The sequence below is a fragment of the Chamaea fasciata genome, unplaced genomic scaffold (genome assembly GCF_029207755.1).
Source record: "Chamaea fasciata isolate MVZ Bird 193981 ecotype frontalis unplaced genomic scaffold, bChaFas1.0.hap1 SCAF_2, whole genome shotgun sequence".
Lineage (NCBI taxonomy): Eukaryota > Metazoa > Chordata > Aves > Passeriformes > Sylviidae > Chamaea > Chamaea fasciata.
In genome coordinates, this window is record NW_027094087.1 from 46,015,239 (window position 1) to 46,037,308 (window position 22,070).

The window sequence follows — 22,070 nt, forward strand, 5'->3', positions numbered from 1 at the left end:
CATAGCCTTTTACACATAGGGATGCCAGCTTGTAGTTTCTGTAGTTGTTCTTGTCCTGTTAGATTTACTTTTTTCTCTTTTCTGCCTTCCTAATCTATACATTTTTTATATACTTAGCCTAGTTGTTCTTTCAACCAAATGCTAGTTTTTAAGGGGACACTACACATGGACTTTACTGGATTCTACTCAAAACTCCCACTAAATTTTCACAGGTTAACCCCTGTATCCAGAAATACTTGAGTAGGTCCTGTTATTCCAAAATTCAGTGCCCTACTGAAGCGAATGCCTTTTCGTGCATCTTGCCCACGCAGCTCTGACCAGCTCCCTGCTCTCACTTCTGTCGAGGGAAGCAGCTCATCACTTGCTGCTGCTGGACTCGCCCTTGCACTGGCCAGACCCTGGTACCCACCGCAGACAAGAAAACCACACGCCTCGGCAGACACGCGTTTTATTGTGTTGAAACCCGGCGTGGGCAGGGTCGAGAGACAAGGGAGAGGGACCCGAGCCCTCCCAGCCCACGGCCGCGGGGTGTGCGGCTGCCGCCTGGAAAGAGAGAAGCGGGGACTGCTCCGTACCTGACCCAGTTGTCGCGGAACTTGCTCTGCTGGGGCTGGTTCAAGTAAATGGTGCGGGCTGGTGCCTCGTCCAGATCCGCCGCGGACGTGGCTCCGGACATCTCATCATCCGCCTTCTTATAGCCCGAGGTGGAACAGACAGGTCCTGCAAGGAGAGCGCGGAGGGGCGGCGGTCAGCGCGGGGCCGCACCCAGCGGAGCCGGGCCGGCAGCTCCCGGGGCCGCGCCGCGGGGAAGGGCCGCGGGTGGGCGGCGGCCGGGAGCGCGCCCTGCCCGCTGTTTACGGCGGCGGCGGCGGCTGTAAATAATGCGTGTCCGCGGAGGGGGCGGCGGCGCCGGCCGCAGCCAGCTGGCGGCGGGGACAGCGGGGCCCGCGCCCCCCGCCCCGCGGGGATGGGATGGGCCGGACCCGGCCCCGCCCCGGAGCGCCGCCCCCGCTCCCGCCTGCGCCAGCGCCGCTCCCGCCGGGAACCGCCGGGCGGCCACCCCGCGCCCCGTATCCCCCGCCTGCAGCCTCCCGGGCTCCGTGGGAGAGAGACAACCGGCATCCTCCGCATCGCCGCGGGGCTTCGGGGCCCCCCGGTGCCGTGGCGCTGTCCGCCCCCGCGCAGCGCATCCCGAGCGGCCGAGCCCGAACCCGCGCTCAGGGAGCGCCGCAGCATCCCCGTCAGAGCTCTCCCAGACCCCCGAGGCACCGAGCTGCCTTCCGCCGCCCCGGGCACCGTACGGGGGCTACGGCCGGGCACCTGGGGAGTCTGTTCCTAAAGCTAAGGTTCAGACTGAATTGATTAAAAAAAAACAAAAAAGACTGTCTTGCTTTACACGTGCAACTTCAAAGCTTTGACTTTAAGCGGCAGAAGCGTAAAGTAATTTTCATTTCCCACTGGTCTGGAGTGAATTGAGTTCTATATGCATTGTTTACCTTTACGTTAAAAGAATGCAAAAACATAAGGGAAAGAAACTAGCTATTTCCTCTGTCAAGCCTCAAAACATTACCGAAGTTGTGGAGATAGATTTATTGCTTTTCCCTTCCCTCCTGAGCCATGGAGATACTTTGATTTAGTTGAGCTGTAAATATATTATGTAAGAATTTATCAGTTTATTAAATTAGCCATGGATTTACAAGCTAGCACAGGTAGCTCTAGACAGGAGTATGACAACTTGATTCATGAGAATGTAGTAGAGGTGTTATGTTAGCGTTATTTGAGAACTTCATTCAAAGGTTAACAGCAGCAATAAACTGTCCTGTGAAGCTGTAAAGCAGTAAAAACTACTGTAAAGCCAGATCTATTTCTGATTTCTGTATGAAGCTAAGATGATACTGCAACAAGCTGATCTGATCAGACAGCGGCTAAAAAGGACTCCTGCAAGGAATGGGAGAGGCCCCTGAATTTGCATCCTCCTCAACTAAAGTCTGAGGGAAAATCTTCAGTCCTATACAACCTGAGCATATCGAACACCTAAGTACTTGTACTGCGTGAAAACATGACCTGTTTAACAGAACAGACTTTTAAGCTAGCATCCTACTCACCGCAGACCCTCCCAAGGCTTGGTTCTGTATTGCCAGTGCAAACAGGCTCGGTATTCTCCAGGCGTCAGCCACTGGAGGGCAACGTTACCCATTCCTCGTACACCAGGGTCACGCACACAGCCTTTGCTGGGCCAATAAAGCCGATGTAATTAGCAGGCTGATGTGCTTTCAACAGCACCGCCTCCTGCCCAAGGCAAGGGTTGCACACTGTGAAGTCAGACTTTGGAGACATTAAGCTGGCTTGCAAGTTCGAGGCTAATTAATTGATTTTCTTTCATTTCAGTTGATACCAATTCAGACAGCAAAAATATGCCAGCTTGATCATTTTGACTTCGTGAAAAGAGACAAATTCAGATAGTGAAATATGAAGACTATACACTTTGCAAGGCTATGCCATTATGATACTATATTAAGTTACTCAGCCTGAAGAAGCTTGCCATGACACAGTAGACCACTCAACCTTGCTGAATGGATATTTTCTCCTTCAGAAAAACAAAACTAAATGCACTACTGGATATTTGTTGTCCTTTCCCATTGATTTCATGTTGTGTAACTGCAAAGGAGATCAAACAACAATACTCTTAAGAGCTTTAAGTGCAAGGAAGCAGCTTTCATCAGTTTTCCTAATCAAGTGCCAGAACAGAAGTGCAATTATTCTAGGACAAACATGCTGTAAAAACTGTTGGTTTTTTCCAGACCTTATTTATTTGGGTATTTTTTTTCATAATATCCTCTGGTGATTGAAATCTTCCTGCTGACTAGTTCTCCTTGCTGCAAAGTATTATGAAGCAGTCCCACAACTTTAGGGATTAACTGAGTCAATACAGCTGATGAAGTTCAGAGGTATTTAGGTTTAGTTCATGTACTACGCTTTTGGCTGCTCTCTTCAAGACAGGTGCCTCAAGGACAATTTGTCTCATTCTTTAGATGCACTGAAATATTTTCAAAGCAGACTTACAAGTGTGTAGAAACAGCTGTAATAAGGTTTTGGATTTTGAAAGAGGCTCAAGGCAGCTGCTTCAACTCTTAGTGGAATAAGGCTCATTTTGGAAGATTGTCTGATAATCCAGCCCATCAGGAATGCCTTCCACCTCCCTCCCCCATTACTAAGCAGATAACATCCAAAAGTCAGCAGACAGTGGCCTTTACTACTGGCTGTAGATCCTCTCCGTTCCCTGCATGTCCAAAAAAGTTAAGGAGCCCTGAGCTTCTGAGGGTCTCCTGGTGGGCAGCAGTCCCAGGGGTTACACCCCCTTCAGAAGTATCCCCCTCAAGGACACCTGACCACATGCAGTCCACCACTTCAGCCATGCAAAAGTAACTTGATGTCTATCTCTTGTTTCAGAAAGGCAGTGGGTAAACATAGCAGACTTGACCACCTCTAACTGTTGTGGAACTCAAAACTGAAGGCTCAGCAGCTTCAGCATTTATTTCCCCATACCTGGAGGAATAAGACTCATTAACTTCACTTAAGGGCATGCCAACTTGTCACCCTCTCCCACAAGACTTGGACCTTTCCTGTTATTCACCTTAGGACTTGCAACACTGCTATGCAGTTTATTTTGCATCAAACTATTCATGCTTCAATTTGTTGTATTAATAACAGACCACTGTATCTCATAGCCTCTTAATTCAGCGTGTTTAGCTATATCATATTTTGAATGTCCTAATCACATTGTTCTTGAGTCTGCATGACAGAATTGTTTAGGTTGGAAAGACCTTTAAGATCATCGAGTCCAACCACGAACCCAGCACTGCCACTAATCCATATTCCAAAGAACCACAACTACCTGTTTCTTAAAGCATCTTCAAAGATCACAACTCAACTACTTAGATCCTTGTAGAATTTAAACATTGTCTAATACACCTTGCTGCAGTTCTGAGGCATGAGACACTTTCTGCAGGAGTTTAATACTGTTTCCCACTGTGCTTTACAAGTTCAATGAGTCAGACTTGAGTTATAAACTCCCTTATAAAAAGCCCATTCATTTCTTCAAGGCTCTTACTTCACACTATTTAACAAGGTTTCTTCTAAAAAAAGATGGGATTAAAGCTTGACAAAAATAAGAGATTTTATAGCTTTCTCTCATCATTAAGAGAAACCAGACTTGATGCCCTGACAAATTCACATGGCATTTATTATCACTTGAGAAGCAATGAATTATGGTTTAATACTCTTACATCACTGGGTCTACAATGATGACATTTTTCCATGTGTATCTGTCTCCTTAATGTCTGCTCAGTAACAGTCATAGCTTCTGCATGATTGAGTAAATAAAGTGTGAATTCTGTACTGTTTTGAAAGACTAGTCACTTGGGATGCTTGTCAACTGTCAGAACTCACAAGAGAACTCATGTCAAAGTTTTATCACTTTTCACTTAAGTAGGTCAGCCAGCTAGTTACTACTTCTAGCTTGGTAATGTGCTTGATTGCTCAAACATGTGTTCCATTTCTAAGAACACGTGATTACAGATTGATTAAGCCCCTCACTGAAACATCAGAAGCACAAGTTATGAAAAACAGCTGGTTTGCACAGAAGTTAACCAAAGGCTTCATGTCATTTAAAGGAATGCTAGGAGTGTTTGCAGCCAAGAATCATACTTCTGATTCTGCACAGTTTGCAGGACTAGGATCTAGTACAAGAAAGAGCTAAAGTACACTGAGGTAAAGAAGCTGTCCCTATTTGAGACTACAGTCTCCAGGGGTCCTCTTACCTCAAGCACTCTGTGATTCTAAGCTTAGACAGTCACAAGTCAAAGTTTAAGTAGCCATGCAAAGTTCCCTGTATGCTCCCAACTGTACTAAGTGACAGTTTTGAATTGAGACATGCAAAAGACAGCTTTCCTCAGAGTGAAAGAGAGCCTCACCAAAAGCCTTCAGAGTTTCTCGTTCACAGAAAACATGGCATTTTTGTTATCGGTTAAGCCTCAAAGAAAGAGTTATCAAAGCAAACACCTGAGAAGTTGAGAGCTGTATTTAGAGAAGCGGCAGACAAGTTTGGACTTTTCCTTGCATTGAAATGCAAATTTGGCTCTCAACAAGTAACCCGGATGCAGTAACACACTCACTTTCTTGGGGTAACATTTTTTTCACAGGATTGCCGTCACAAACTGAGTACCAAAGATGACACCAAATGAGGAGTTCTGCACTTCAGAGTTGTCAACAAGTTAATATACAAATACTGACTCTAAAGCATGACTAAATGAACTTATTTTACCTGAAATGTACTATTTGTTGCACTATTTCCCTAGCTGCTTTCACTGTTCAACAGAAATGCAGTTGAAAATTAATCTAGAAGCGTGTAAGGGAGGAGTTCAAAGAGGCAGAGCACAGCATTCTGCCAACAGGAGATGCAGGGCATGAACTTCAGCTACCAGATCCTCCAAGAGAGGTTTATTCCATAGGACTGGGCTATCTCGACCTTGAGTTATGACCAGTTCATGTGAAAAAAACTCTGATGAACAGTGTTACGGTTTTCATTCTGAAGAATTTAGAAAATTGCCACAGTGTTCAATAGCATAACATTGTAGGCAAACATTCCTACACATTCATGTCTGAACAAAGGAACATCTGGAAGATTTCACAGTGGAGCTTTTATTTTCTAGCTCTTCTATTATCAAAAGTAATTCTAAATACACTTCCTTCACTGTAGATCCATGTCCTGCAAATTAAGAGATCTTTAGATCATCTGCATGCAAACACCAGAGTTCATAGTAGCAGCAGCCTTGAAGTTAATACACAGTTGCAAAGCTGTGCTGCAGTTACTTACTGAAATGTTATTGCAGACATCTAAGGGACTACTCAGTCAGTTCAAGCCCCTCCACTTACCAGCTTGTACAGCAAGACACAAACAGCATTATGGGCAGTCCCAGGAAAGGTACTGTTTTACTGGTTTTCTTACACATTAAAGATGATATGAAAAGCTGGAAGTAAACTCAGGTCTGATATTTTAACTGGTAGGTACATCCTCTAAGTGCCTTTATTGCTGGTTTGGATTTTCAGGGATTCTTAGGGTTTGGGAGTTTTTTGCTGTTTTATTGGGGTTTTTTTAATAGTTGCATGCAGAAAACCTGCAAGGATAATAAGTGAGCAAAAAAAAGAGATTAGAGTTCTTCATGCAAGATTTTATTCTTAAGTTACCCTGAATTTGTATCTGGTGACAGCTAAATTGATAGTGAAAAAACCTTGTGTTTAGCTCAAGCAACTTGACATAGCTATGGAACAGTCCTACTGTGAGTCAATTTAGGACAGTGGGAGTAAAAGCTCTTGGATAACTCCCCTGTTCAAGTCAGAACACAAAAAGACATCCATACCTTTGTAGCAGATGTTTTAGAGATGCACAGCAAGGAGGAACAGCTATTTTATGCACAGCAGTGAATCAGTTTTGAAGATAGGAATTTTTTTTCTGTGTGAAATACAGACCAATAAACAAAGTGAGACTCAGATGGAGGCAGTAGCTCCAAAAGGATATTAAAAGCAAATGAAGCTTCAGAAGCACAAGAGAAGACCAAAGGAACATTGTTCTCTGGATTCCAAGATGCAAAGAAGAAGTTGTCATCAATCAAGCTAACAGATATTACACAGAAAAGCGAACAGACACAGGTCTGTAACTTCCCTTCTCTTTACAGCTATGCAACGTGTTGATTATCAAAATGAACAAGACTAAGAAAGTTATTGTTGAACAGGAAAGTTAGCCACTGGGATAATGCTCATGGACTTCTAGAATCTCACAGTGAACTTCAAGGATCACTGCAAAGAATGCTGCTATGAAATGGGAGCTCAGGTAAGACAGAAGATAAGCTTGGATATACTGGTCAGTCCAAGGAAGACAAATCTGCCTGTGGCATGTAGCTACAGAAGAACTGCAGTGCTCTAATAAATGCACAGATACTCACAGTATAAATGGATCAGTAGCTCATATATGATTGTGTTAACAGACACAAAGCAGCAGTAGCTCTCACTTCACTAAACTGAAAGATTTCTTGTAGCTTCAGCAGAAACAAAAGCAACCATCGAGATTAAAGAAACTAGAAGAACCAGAACTCCATTTGCTTGGCCCTGTTCATGTTAAGCATAAACAGGAATAGTATGTTCCTTGTGAAGTTTAGTCACTTTTCTTGTGTTTATCCCAGATTTAAGCTAAATTTGACAACACTAAAAAAAGGTCTTTTTGAATAATCTTAAATTACTAACTAGAAAGTTCTTAGCTCTAAGAAATTCAAGGCACAAAACACTGCTGCTTTTGAAGTGCAGCCTCTAATTGTTAATGGAATTGTATACCACAGAGACAGCTGGAGTTTGGATGGGGTTCTTTTCGCATATGGCCAAATTCATTTGAATGAAGCAGCTAAATGTTGTCACAAACAAACAAAACAAATTCCTAGCAGAATATTAGAGACTTCAGAGAACTAAACAGGAGCAACCAGAATTCTGCTACCTCAGAAGTTCAGCAGAAACTATACAAAGAAGATTCAGATGCACTCACACACAAATACTACATATTTCTAGAGACAGAACCGAACTCTTACTGAGGGGAGGGATAAGAAGCAGATCCACCTACCTCTGTATGAATAAGAGACATTATTCAAAGCAAAAAAATCAATTGGCAGAATACTCAGGTATGGGAAAGCAAAAATGCCTAGGGTTACTTATAGTCTAAGTTAACGTTTCCTCGGTGCATTTCTTTTTGCTTCTTGAAGCGACAAAAATAAAGGTCTAATGTTTCTATTCCTCCAACAGTCCTCATATGCAGCCTTGGTGAGACCACAATATATTGTCCTAAAATAGCTCTTCATCTCTGTCTCCCAAGTAATTTTGTATCTTCTCACTTAATGTCAAAACCAAATAGTTTCTGCTGATAATGCTGAACTAATAACACTGCACAAGGTCTCTTCTTATTCTGCCTCAAGCTTCATGGCCACAACTGTTAGCTAGACACCAAGGGTAGACACATATCACTGGTCAGTAAAGCAGTTCATTCCTTTTTTCCCGCCCCAGCTACCAAATGAATATTACAAAAAAATTTAGGGGGACTAGTAAGTGACACCAGTTCAAACAAGTGGTTTGTTGTTAATTTTAGAGTTTCCATATTGCATTGGACAAAAAATGGTGTTTCTAGAAGCTTCACTCTTATCCAAACTCATTTGTGTATTTACTAGCAGTTTATCACCAGAACACAGACTTCAAGAAGGGCTTTTTGGTATATACAATATGTGTCTGATTTATAAGACCCAATGGCATATCTGATGCACGAAAAAATAGATTTCAGGCAGCATATAAATTAGCTCTAATAGCCTGACATGAAGTTGAACACTCAGCTACAGCAGAGTTCAACTGTTCAACACCATAATCTTAAAAAGGCAAATACTGCAGTTCCAGTAAGCTCGAGGAGCCTCCCAAGATGTCACTAAAACCCCTCAAGTTCAAATACAAGCACTTCCTGTGAAATAGGTTTTTTCAAAGCTATTTAGACAACTTGCACTTCTCAGACTCAGATCCAACTCCGAAAATTGAGTTCCATATGTTCCAGGTTTCCAACAACTTCACAGATACCATAAAGACATGAAGGCATCCAAAAAAAAGCCATCCATTTTTTCCAACCAACAGCACATGAACAAGTCCCACAAGAAACACCAGTTAAGGCAGCTTTGAGGGAGGTAACAGAGGCATTGGCTCAGTGAGAACTCGATAGAACAGGCACTAGTGTTCTCTCTTTGGGGTTACTTGGTTTTGACACTCTGAGGAACAAGATTTCTGCTGTTGGTAATGCCACACGTCACCACTTCACTTCCCTTTTCACAAATTACTATTATTTTTAAACTCCTGGATCGCATGACCTACCAACTACCAGTCAAGTTCAAAACACATGCACATATTAGAAAACAACAAACAAGTCTTCAGCACTTGAGACAGTGTGGTGGGCACACATAACTTAAGAATTTTCACACACGAGGCAACAGTGCAAATTCAGGTTCATTGGGCAAACACATGAAAACACATTGTGTTCATTCTGTGTGAACTTTCAGCCTCTGAGATAAAAACTTTTAAATTAAGTTTCTTTTGAATTTTCTGCAAAAGGAATAAAAATCTTTCAATACTAAGGCAAAAACTAAACTCACAAACCATTGAATTTGACAATGCACAACACTAGTTCTATTCCTTACTTGCAGGAACTGCAAATAATGAGACTGGATCAGAGATTTGACAATTAAAACAGTTAACAGAAAGTGAACATGAGGTGGTAGAAGCTACAGCTAAATTATACTTCAAACATGAATACTTCTAACAAGAAGAAGAATCCCTCCTGCAAATAATCCCACTGCTCAAGGAAGACCCTGGAATTCCAGCACTTTTGTCAGATATACCTTGGATAACCATGACTAGTAATCCCATTTGTGGGCCATGTACATAACTATCAAGTACAGCATATCTGTTGTGCGATTAGTGGAATACTTCAAAAACAGACATCAGCAATCTTCTTAGCACAACTGACAGCCACAGCTAATCCTTAGAAGAAAGCAGCTACATCCTTCTTGCCTCACACCTTTGAGGCTTGTTTCCCTGTATTAATACTGGTTGAAGCTAAAAATATCTTTGGCGCATCACAATTCTGTTAGCATTCTGACACCCAAATGGTTTTTTTTCCTTTCTGTAATGCATCTGTTCTGCAACAATTTATTAACAGCTTTGGGCATATCAGCTGCAAGCACAGCTGATCTTGATTTCTAAGAGAACAATTTAAACAAGAAAAATAAATGGGTTTCCATTATATGCTCATGATTTAAAGCGGTTTTCTTCTACTAAAAGCCCAGAGGCCTATAACACTGGCTTCTAGCCAACAATAGATTAGAAAGATTTACTGCACACATAGTGACCTTTTCCTCTAAAGCACTCCCCAAGCTGTTGTTCTTAATTCTGTCCACCCCCAGTTCAGTGTAAAGCACAACAAAAGCAGCTGCCCATTGTAGAGTTACCTAGAGAGAAGCATCTCTTCCAGCGGCGGCACAGAGACATGATGTTCCTTCCTTCTTGCACTGGCTGCATGGAGATGAAAACAGCAGTAGTCCTTCAAAGATCGCTACAGCATTAGCAGGTCTCAAAGCTGATTAAAGTGATCCCCATGGTAATCTGTGAAATATATGTTTGCACTTTCAAACTGCTCCACACTGGATTCACACAAGGCAAGAGTACACTAGGTGCCTGTGTATACCCATGCACAAAGAAAAAGCTGTGGCTTTCACTGAAACATTCTAATACATTTCAACCCAAAAAAAAAAAAAAAAAAAAAAAAAAAGAAAAAAAGAAAAAATTCAACATTATCCTGGATTTCAGCACTTGAAACAATGACCTGTCCAGTTCCCAGACTCCGACTCCTCCTCCCCACCTCTACCAAGTTTCAAAGCACAGTTTCTCAAGTGAAATCCTAGTAGAAAGATGTTCTGTTCCTACCTGAGATGCTATCTGCGATGTTACAGGGCATGAGACCCATTCACCTCTGCAGATATAAAGGGTTATTTTTAACTTACTTTACTTTGCTTCCGAATAAGGTTAATAGCAAAGTATTTTGGCTGTCAAATGAAAAGTTAGAAATTACTTCAGCTATCATTTCAGCCAATAAAAACCCCTCTCCCTTACAAAAAGAGAGTAGTTTTCACTTTCTTTTCACCCACAGTAAACACATTATTACATGCCTCTCTTTAAATTCATATCTACTTATGTTTGATACATATTGGATAACCATGACCATTAGTCCTATTTGTGGGTCACGTACATAACTATGAAGCACTAAGAACAGCTTTCCAGGGTCCTTCCTCCTTGGCAGTCTGCCTCCCTTTCTCCCATCACGCCCTGCCAAACTACTTGCTTGCTTTCTGGATAGGGGATAGAAATGGAAGTATCGGCAACTTGTTTAAAGCCGGAGAAGACCGCCATAGGAGGAAGCAAGGACTTGGCTTTTTGAAAAGTATCAGGAGTGACCATCCCAGCAAAGCACTGGATCTGTAGAAGACTTCCCTGTGGCCATGAGGTCCACTGGAGTGATACAGATTCTGCTTTTGTCAAGGGAGTACAGTTATGCTAGGACAGCTGTGTGCTCTGAGAAAGCCAGCCCACGTTAGCAAGGGGAGATGGGAAAAACCACCAATGGCTGTTCACTGCCAACAACAGCCCCTAGGCCAGCTCAGCCTTTGTGAATCCACCAGCACACCAGTGTTGGTGACACCATCAGCTGTGGGCTTTAGCTCTGTTTACACCTGTGCAGAGCCAGGCTCCGGATACGAGGGGTGTATCAAGCCCAACACTTCCCACCAACAGGAAGCTGCATGCACCACCTGACAACTGGCACAACAAAGACTGGCAAGAGACAATCAAATATTTATGAGTAAGATAATGACAGGAAACCATGGAAGACACTGCTAGCTACAAGTAAGTGCTTTTCCCTCAAGAGTGGAAGGTAACTCTCAAATTTTAGGTGCTCTTATCCAACTTTCATTAGGGAAGCGTGTTGCATAATGCATGAGGAAAACATCAGAGAACAATGTTTGAGAACATTATCTATTCCCTACACAGATGTATCCATGAGTAGATAATGTTGTATCTGTTTGTCCTCTGCATATAGTTGTACTTTAATTTCCTTACTAAAAATACCGTAGAAGCTCACCAGCTGACTACACCAGCCTAGCCTACACAAGTAGTTCCCTACAATGGGACAGATGAATGACCTATCTTAAATCCAAACTCCTTATCTCACCTTTTCCAGGGTGGTGAAGTCTGACAGCAGACTGCAAGGGCACTCCCAACACATCTAGAGAAGATTATAGCAATAGCACTGGAAGAGCCAGGCCCAAAACCTGCCAGGTAGGATGTTGACTGCTTCCTGTCCTGGGCTCCCACTGACACCCCATAGCCTTATCCCAGACACCATAGCCACACTGAATCTACCTTATTTCAAAGTTTCCTAGATCTCCTTGCATCCTTCAATGGCTTGTGTAGATCCCTCTGAGCTTCTCTCAGAGCAAGCAGAACATACATAAGCCATATACAGGATACTCAAGAACCATGAGGATGCATTTTAAGCCAGTGCTGTTGGCATATTTACCATCAAGTGTGCTGCCTTGCATCAGTACTGCTTTTTATTATTGGAAATCCCTTCCATGCATAATGCTGAATATCACTGACTCAGTGCTGGCAGTTCCAGGCATTGACAAAAATGAGTCAGACATCAAAACATTACAAAAGCTTTTTTTAGACATCATAATGTTCAGAGTTTTGGAGTTTGAGGCTTGGTTTTGGTCCTTGAAATAAAAAAAAAAGTAATTCCTCATCCCTGACACTTTAGAGTAAACACATCACATGTTCAGGATTGCTTGAAATTACAGCTTGATTGTTCTGCAATGCAGGTTCCTCTCCCTACACACTGCTTGAAAGCGAGCTAGAAGCTTGACATAATGCTGATCAGAAGTATCATGAAAGCTGGAAGTACTTGTATTTTGCTTTAATGCTGAAGACAAAGTTCATCTCTGAACAGATGTGTTTGCATAAAGTTTAGGGGAAACTTTACAAATACAAGTAATTTTGGGTCAAACACTCATTCTAGTAAAACAGACTTGAATATAGGTTCCTCTTTTGCATACACTTCCCTAACAGGTTTTTGCTCGTTTAGTATACCTAGTGTGTATGTGCAAGAACTAGGTTAAAAACAGAAGCTTACAAACAGAACAGAAAGATGGATAATTCCTTAATCCATTTCTTCCTCAGGCAAACTGTTCACACTTGAGCAAACTTATTCACCACCACAGAGAATGACTAAAGATCAGATCAGTTTATTACATATACACTTGTATCTGCTGCTAAAAGTCACCTTGTGATTCATCATCTTGTTTATCCTGACAATCAGAACTACATGCTAGGGGATAAGCCAGGAATGCCCAGCTAAAATGACTCACTCAGGAAGCACCAGCAAACAGCAAATATTTTAGACAATTACCAACATAAGCACATGAAAATGAAATCTCTAACCCCCTAATTCACAAGCATTCACCCAGACCCAACACATCCCTCCTCCACCACAGGTTTCAAGTTTTGTAGCCAAGGCACCAGGCACAGCTGGCTAAAGAAAGAGTCAGACCTTCACAGCACTTGGGCAGCACAGGTGAACTTCTTCATGCTACAGGAACTGGGGTGTTCCCAGTTGTTTCCAGCATTCCTGTCTCCAAGATCCAAGTGCATCACAGACAGGTACCAAGACGTACCATTCATAGCACTGAGCTATTCTTCATCCCCTAGATACCATGTGCAATTTATTACTGCATGAGCCTTCAGATTTCACCACGAGCCCTTAACCAATTCCTGAACAGTTTGGGTTCCCAGAAACCTAGCCTCAAAAATTTATGTAAGTTTTAACCCTTTCCTGGCCTTTGTACCTCACAAATCCAACCATGTCCTTCAGTCATCAGTCTATACCCTTGTGGAATACACCAATTTTTGAAAATCTGTCTTTTACCATTAGACTGCAGACCAGAACAAATTTTTGAAGGGTCATCCTTAATCAGGCAGAACACAAGCTTCCTTCCCATTCTCTGCCTCCCACATTTTGGTCATGAAGGTAGCCTACACCCCTCAAAGAGCCTTCATCAGCTCCTTTTTGGCCCACACCTGCTGCAGCAGGCATCACTGCCGTCAACAGTACTGCTGCCACCATTTCAGCATTCAGACTTCAACTCACCTAGCTGTGCTGACAGCTGAATGCATCAAAACATGAAGCACAGTAGGCATTGCTGCCATCCTCTGATGTCATTGCAGTTACTCTACATTTCAAATGTAATCTCACAGAAGTGCACAGAAAATGACCAGTGATCAAATTTTTGAACAGTATTAAACAACGATTTTCAAGGCTTTGAAGAATTCCTTATTATAAAATAATTTGAAATCAAATTTGGAATTTCTATCAGTCTTCCATAAATCCTCGATTTTCAAATCTAGATCTACTTTCCTCCTAAAGTTCCAAGTCTCTAAAGGATAAAAAATTCGTTAAAGAAATGCAAAGCAAAACTTCAGTCCAACTGCAAATATGTATATAGCCAGAGTTAACACTGTTTTTTGGTTGTGGGTTTTTTTTCATTTCTTGCTTGGTTGGGGTTTTTTTGTTTGTTTGGCATTTTTCAAGGGTTTTCTGTTCTGTTTTTTAGAAATACCTTGAAAACATTCTTTACTTACTTGCTCAATTTAAGTTTATTGTGAAGGCTACTACAGGACACTGTCTCTCTGTGCTGAAACATCTCCAAGGGCATTGAATATTAGGAAGGTAACTAAACATGCATCACATTAACTGTTGGGAGTCCTAGCAAAAGGAGTTTTTCCTTCTGCAGGGAGTAAGTGATCTGTGCTCCTCAAAGAAAACTACTCTGTAGAGAAGTTTAAACTGCTTAACGGTATTAGAGTTCAGCCTTCAAGCCTCTCCTCTGCCCACACCCTCAAATACATGACCACAACATGCTGAGCCCCTGTATCACCTTCATTCCACACAAACTGACTACTGGAGTGTCTATCTAGCACTGGAAGCCAGCAAAGTACCCACAGCCACAAGTAGAGCTCAGAACACTGCAAGCTGTTAAAAAACAAGTTTCACCCAATTAATAACTTGCAATAAAGCAAACATCGCTTCATTCTGTGTACTTCCATGTAGAAAGAGAGTCAATACACTGGGCAGGTTCCTGGCAAGCCATTGAGAAGGATTACAAGCAAGAAATCAAATACCACAGCTGGCTTAAGTGCATTTGTTCCTACTTTGGTGACTTCATCAGTACTGGCCACAAACCACACTAATTAGCAATTACTCAAGTCTTGTAGCAGCTAATGATTTCTCAAGTCTGAAATGTACTTCTCTGCTATTATATTTAGACACAAACTGTATTTGTTATGTAACAATTCGGATTCTCAGCATCTTACAACAGAAAGATGACACTTTGTTTAAACATTACGTTAGGAAGCCCCTGTTCGAATAATTTCAAAATAGATTTTGTATCACCAAAATTCATTGGATTTTTGTTGGGATGAACTGACAAGTTGCCCTTTCATTACACTTCACCCTCCCACCCACTATTATCTTAACTTCTATTGCATTCTAAAAGGTTAAAAATCTTCAGCACGCTGACTCCAAACAGATCAGATTGGTAGGGGTAGCATCTAATTACAAGATTTAATCCCTTCTGCCTGAGGCTGCTGGTTAGAGAACAGGGTGGCTGAAACATTGGAAAAAACATCTTTTAGCATCAGTTTGCCAGTGGATTCAAGTGATTTAAGGTAATAATACTGTTGTACCAAACTCCACCAGTTCAAGCTCAGTTTTCCCAGTCAGGAAGCCAACTTTTCAAATCCAGGTGATAAGCAGGGTAATAACTGCTACTGACACTTGCATTCGAGAGTATTTTCCAACTGAAAGCTCAGGTATAACCAATTAATGTTCCATTGTCCTTAGCTGGATGTTGGTCAAGTTCAGAAACCTGCTTTTTGCCCACCTCCAGGATTTATCCCTTTCAAGATTTTTATAAAGCACCTGTTCAAAAGGGTCCTGAAGTAACACTTGCAATGAGCACCACTTTTATGCTTTCATATGGCAAACATTGACAGATGTGCATAGAACTGCCTCTGGGGTCAGAAAGACCATTCTTCTAACAGGCATTTGTTAATAATGAAAGAGTAGCTGTAGGTTCTCTTTTAAATGCAATTCCCTAGCTTGTACAATCAAAGATTCATGTTCCCTACCTACTGGGAAGGGAATTAATTCTCAGAGCAGCTCAGGTCTAGGGAGACCTCAAATAACTTGGCATTCAAGAATGTAACCTCAAATTATTCAGTAAGAGAATTTTCAGTTTTAAATTTATTTTACCAGATCATCTCCAAGCTGCTGATTGGATGCTTTAAATCAGGAAATAGTAAGCACTTGTATGCAAATGCATGGAGTACAAACAAGAAAAATCAATTTCCAGTCTCTTACTCTGTTATGCTATTATGTTGTTTGAGTAAGATTAAGGCCTTTTAATCCTGATGAGATTAGTGACAAATCAGCCAATTCATGTTTATGGAATTTTAATAGAGAAAAGTGCAACAATTTTGACTTCATGACAGCACACCAAAGCCTATACTGCCATAAGATCTACAGAGGACTCAGCTTTGCACTTATCTAGTCTGCTTATTTAAACATATATTAAAATCAATAAATGTGAGAGTCATCACAATTCAGTAATCTGCTAAAGGAGGCCTTTCTATATTCCCCTTCTCTGAAAAAAATTACATCAAATATTCCTTTTCAAAAGGTGAAGGGAAGAAAGAAAATTCCAGTTGTCTTTTCCAGAGCCAAATGGGAGCCTATAAAAACAGCCAGGTTACACTACCTTCTGCTCTGCAAGGCATCCTTTGACTAACACTGAAGGTACTGGTCCCATCTGCCACCAATCTTTGTCCTACAGCAGCCAGCAAGTTTCAGACTGAAAGAAAAAATAATGTATTACAGCTTGGAGAAGTCTTCTACTTTGTTTAACTTAGTTCTCCAAGTTGTTGACATTTCTCATCAGAAATCCAGTAAGATCCTAAAACATTAATTCATTTCAAGAATTTGACTTCAAGCCTGAATCTCAAGGTTCGTAACAAAGAAGCACACCGAGTCCCACAATAGAGAGAGTGGCCTGAAGCCCCCACAACTTGCTGAAAGAAAAGCATCTTGCTGAAGTCTGATTTTGCACTACTATTCACAGAAAAACAGAAGCGCTCCTTAAAATTAAGCACACTCTGAAAATAAGAATGATGTACACCTACCACCAGCTGAGCTGCTTGCCTACCATTCACTACATAAGCATGCCTCCTTGGTGGCTTCTTATGGTTCAGCTCTAAACACTGTCCCATCTACACATACTCAAGTGCAGCTATTATCTTTTTTAAAATGCATATTTTTTCAATACCTGGTATACAAAGGAAGAGAGAACAAGCATTCCATAAAGCTACCTTTCTTTCTAGATTATCTTAGTGCTACCTACAGCAAGTGCACTTGATATGTACAAAGTGCTTTTTGTTTCCAGAAACAATTATTCACAAGGAACCACAGTCAAAAATCAAAGCACAAACCATCAATTTTATCTTTACAGAAAATATGAAAGAGGATAACAATCACTCATATCTCTGTTCTAGTGGCTAGAAAATCTCAGAAGCAAACATTAACAGATATCACAGGATGAGTCTCTGATCTCAAAGTGCTCCAGAGCAGTCTTCCAGTAAATATAGGAGATGCCAGATGACCTCTATTCACACTGTAAACACCTCCACATCTGCACTGTTGCCAGTACAGGGTATGACAAAACAGAGGCACCAATTGCACTTCCAATGCCACTTTTCTACTTGGACTGCCAAACCACCCCTGTCATGTATAGTAGGAATGCAGCACTGCCAGCTGAAGTCATCTCTGATTTTCATGAAGACATTCAGAACTAACAGAAGACTGTTCTAAAAAAACACTTGCACCAGGAGCAAATTAGGTCATAAATTTCACTAGCAAGATAACCAACTTCTCCCTCACCTTTATCCCTTCACAGAATGGACAGAAACCCAGCCTTCCAATAAATAGGAACAATGCCTATTACACACCTATTATCTAAAGATAATGCTGAATAATCATAGTGAACTATTTTCAATTTTGTAAACTAACGCCCTGCCACCTAACTTGTGCTCTGCTAACTTGGGCTACGAAAACAAACTAAAGCAGCATGCCTGTTAACAGATAGTCCTTGCAATTCAGTTACCAGTGCTTTCGTCTGTTACCAATGCAGTTGCTTCCACATTAAGTGGGCCTTCTACTTTAGAAAACCAAAATATAGATGTCAATAAAGAAGACGAAGTACTTGCAAACAGTGTAATACTATCAATAAAGATAACAGGTATTTTTCTTTCATCCTTTAAATATCCCCTCAAGTAAACAGCAACAAAAGCTAAATATTCACTATGTTAAGATAACTTTAGTTCGCTCTAAGTAGCCTGAAGCCACTGCAGCTTCTTGCATTCATTTGCACTTATATTAAGCCAGCATTAAAAATGCTAGAGTTAATTCAGCTATTTTTTTTTTCCTTTCTAGAGGCAAGGATGCTAAATAACTGTAATGGGAAAAATAAAAACACTTAACAATATCTTCTTGGAGCAACAAGACAAAGCAAAGAAATGCATTCTTCCTACCCTGTGGCAGTAGCACTTGACCTGTTCCTGAGACTGCTGCCTTCTAACAGGCCAGGACAGAACTCATTTACCAGCTGAAACACAGCACAAGTGTGGCTGTTAAAATAAAAGGCCACACATGCACTAATCCAAAAGCAAACTGCATCACTTACCAATTCTTGCCTAACAAAACCCTACGGCCTGACTTCTGGTGTCCGGCCAAAGCGCAACTGAGACGTTAAAGATTCAGAGGTAACAGGTTGAATCTCTGCGCTTGCAACTAAGTTACAAGCACAGAGAGCAAGCACAGCCTTTACTCTACAGGTTCTCAAGGTTTAATGCAGCCCCAAGACTCCTCTCATAAAGATGTTCTAATGATTACTGGATCCATAAGAGCTCCCTCATGGGCAATCTTCATTACATACCAAAATCCTCCGTTTAAAAAAAAACCACAACAACAACAAAGACCTCAAAGGAATCCACAGCAGGCAAGCAGGCTATAGGGTGGAGATAGCTCTGTTCCGGCAACTGCAGATAAGTAGTCTGACCAAGACTTGGGAAAAGCTGGCTTCAGCTACCATAGGGAGACCTAGAACAGCTCTACCAAAATCCAGATTTGCATCAGATGAAAATCCCATACTGTGCATCTTCTGTCATCATTCAACTTCAGTTTACCCACTCTAACCAGACTTGCCTGAAACCTGTAAGCCCTATGAATTATTTACACAGCAGCTCTGCTCTAAACACACAGGGCATTCATTAGCAGGTACCCCCAGAACTTCAGTGCTGAACAAGAGGCAGCAGGGGGGGAAGAGGAAAGGCAGCATGCAAAATGCATCACTAGCAATACTAATAGTGCAGTATTCACTGTTCAGACTTGCTTAATGAACTAGGCTGCAGATAATTAATTTAATTTGTCAGAGGCAACTTGGACCAGCCATTTGCTTGCTAGGCAGCACCTTGAAACAGCTATGAGATATATGGACAGAGCTGCTCCTACCCTTAATGAAGTAAGATGAGTGATCAGTAGGGCCGCTAAACCTCCATCAGCCAACAGCAATCAGATTACAAAGACAATCCCTTTGCTTTGTTAAAATGTAAGGGGACTGGGAAAAGAATTTATTCAGGAAGTCAAGTTTGTTCTCGTGTCTGCACACATGAGCACATATATTGTGGCAGAGCTCAGCAGAAGGAAAACACACATTAGGAAAGCCCTGTTCCTTCAAAGCATCTTCCCTATTATGCAGACACAAGGATGAATATATTGCCTTGATCAGACATGGGTTGATAACAGTATTGGGGCATATTTTAACACTTAAGAACAAAACATAGCAGCATTACTACCAACCCAACCAATGCTGGCCCCTCTACAGTTTGTGAGGGATCCTACTGCAAAAGCCCAACAAATCCAACACCATGACTTCATCTCACCACCGCCAACTTCTTTCACCAGGAAGGGCTCAGCCAGCAGCAAGCCAGCCATGTCTCACTGAAAACCATTTCCTCACTAGTGCTGCTGACAGCTTAGACATCCTGAATGCTGGTCTGAGGTATGGCATTGTGAGAGAATGGCCCTGCAAAGTGGAGCCAACTTTGAAACAGTGGGGCTCCCTCAGCCCCTTTGAGGGCAACTCCCAACTCACATTTAATAAATCCCCCAAAAGTCTTGTCTTTTAAATCCAAATTTGTCCGAAATAGCAACGTAACATCCCGAAACCCAAAAGGCACTACTCTAGAGGATCTTAGCAGAACACCAGTTTTCAGGAAGACATTTAAATACATGACCATATGGGCATACCCTGAGCACACCTGTATGCCATGCAAGACTGCTGAAATGGCCTTTATAAAAAGACATTTGTAGGAACTAAGGTATAAACAAACTCTCTTAAACCTCAGGATCTCAAGGTCTCAAATCAAAATATATATATATATATATATATATATATTTTATATATATATATATATGTATATATATATATATATATATATATATATATATATATTTTTTTTTTTTTTTTTTTTTTTTTTTTTTTTTTTTTGCTTGGGAGGAACAAAGACTGATCCAGAAGCAATTTTTATCATCAAGGACCAACTGGTGGATACAGTCAGGCACAAAGTTCACTCCCAGCATTTCTTCAAACCTCTTCTCTCTGCTTTACAGCAATGAGACACATCATGCAGAAGACAACAGGGAAGGATCATGTGGAGGAGGAAGTGCGTAGGCTATTGCAGAAGCAAGGCCCAATCGTACCTCATCCAGACTCTGTTAGATGAAGGTCCTGCTATTCAGCATAGACATACACATCTAAGCACTCACCTTAGATACTCAGACATGCCTTTGGATTGGCATGGAGCAGATCCCATCTGCATTGCTAAGGGTTTGAACAAGCCACCAAAATGAGCCTACCTAAGAGGGTTCCCCAGCATTACACTAAAAGTTCTAAGGATTGAATGGTAAACTAAGAGCAGCACATTTTTCAACTGTATCCTTCCTACTCTGCTATTTTTGCCATTCTCCAAATGTGTTTAACACAGAACAAAGCAGATATGAAACAGATAATGGTGGTAAATTCAATTATAGCCCATTTTCTCCACTGAGGTAACTTTTTTTTTAACCATATCAAGTTGTTGATGAAGTACTTACAAAATATGACAGCAAGGTACCATTGCAGAACCTATCATGTACCAAGCCATGCATATGGGTTATGTGGCTTATTGTATTTATTAAAGGTTCATTACAACTGTTAGTGGGACTGTTAATGGAAGCATTCAAAAGAGGAAATTGGCAACCAATTCATTCTCTCTAATTGCAAAATACTTTCAGATGTCTCATGCAGCATCCAAGTGCCTTGCAGAAAACAGCATGTAACTGCGTAGTGTAGTAACCACTAAAATTAGTCTATTGTGACCTTTTTTATCTTTTAGTAATTTGTCTAATTTAATATCTACTAGCTACATTGAAGTCTGACATAATGCAGGAACAAAATTAATACTGTCTTGTTAATCAGAAAGAAAATTTTAGCCTCCTACTTCAGAACAAGGACTGTTCAGCAATCCCACATGGTGAAGGGAACACTTCATAACCATGTAGAAGACTGCATTGAATCTCAGAAGTATGAGCATAACCCACACAGACTCGTCACACTGCTTCCATGAGAGCAACAAGAAATGCCACCCCAGTGTAGAGTGGACATCATGAAGTTGACTGTTACCAGCAGAAAGTCAATATTAACCTCAGGATAACTATTTTCAGAGCTCTCGGAATAACAGATACATGGCAGAGGGACTCTGCTGTCCTGTACCACCATCACAGCACAGGGCATGCAGCGAGGCAGCACATCTCTCAGATTCATTTTCTGGCTCTAACAGACATTTTCTTCTGTTTAAGACAACTTCAAACAGGAGTAAATATGCTGGTGAGAGAATTAGCACCACCTGGCAGCTTGCAGAGGACTTGAAATACCAGACTAAAACGACCACCTGCCCAAGAGACCTGCAGCAAAAGGGGTGGAAGAACAGATCCCTGCATTTCAGGTTTCTTATATTTGGACCTAGAAGGGTAGTTACTTTAGCACCAGATGAGGAATCTAGTGCAGAACCTCTCATATTGATTACAACTGATCTGTATCGCCAAGGACTACCAAAGCCAGAACACAGCTAATTATGTTTAGGGCAGCTTAACAAAGACATATCTGCACTAAGCTCAGAACAGACTTGTGAACTTAATAAAAATCTTCCATGTAGGACAAGCTTATTTTCAGTGTAATGGA

General features: G+C 41.4%; 1 protein-coding gene across 6 annotated transcripts in view; it reads right to left on the reverse strand.

Annotated features, from left to right (window-relative positions):
* The window catches only part of ATP8A2 (ATPase phospholipid transporting 8A2), a 302,792-nt gene that overhangs the window by 278,397 nt on the left and 2,325 nt on the right, over positions 1–22,070 (reverse strand). For 3 of the 6 annotated variants that reach the window (XM_066175896.1, XM_066175901.1, XM_066175900.1), the window contains exons 2-3: positions 10,080–10,233; positions 576–720 (exon numbers count right to left, since the gene is read on the reverse strand). In XM_066175896.1, the coding sequence (XP_066031993.1) occupies positions 576–720; positions 10,080–10,149 (215 nt within the window). In that variant the 5' untranslated portion in view covers positions 10,150–10,233. Of the gene's footprint in view, positions 1–575; positions 721–10,079; positions 10,234–10,554; positions 10,601–16,496; positions 16,548–22,070 lie in introns of those variants that run through there. The other 3 variants (XM_066175897.1, XM_066175898.1, XM_066175899.1) reach the window with 3 other exon arrangements.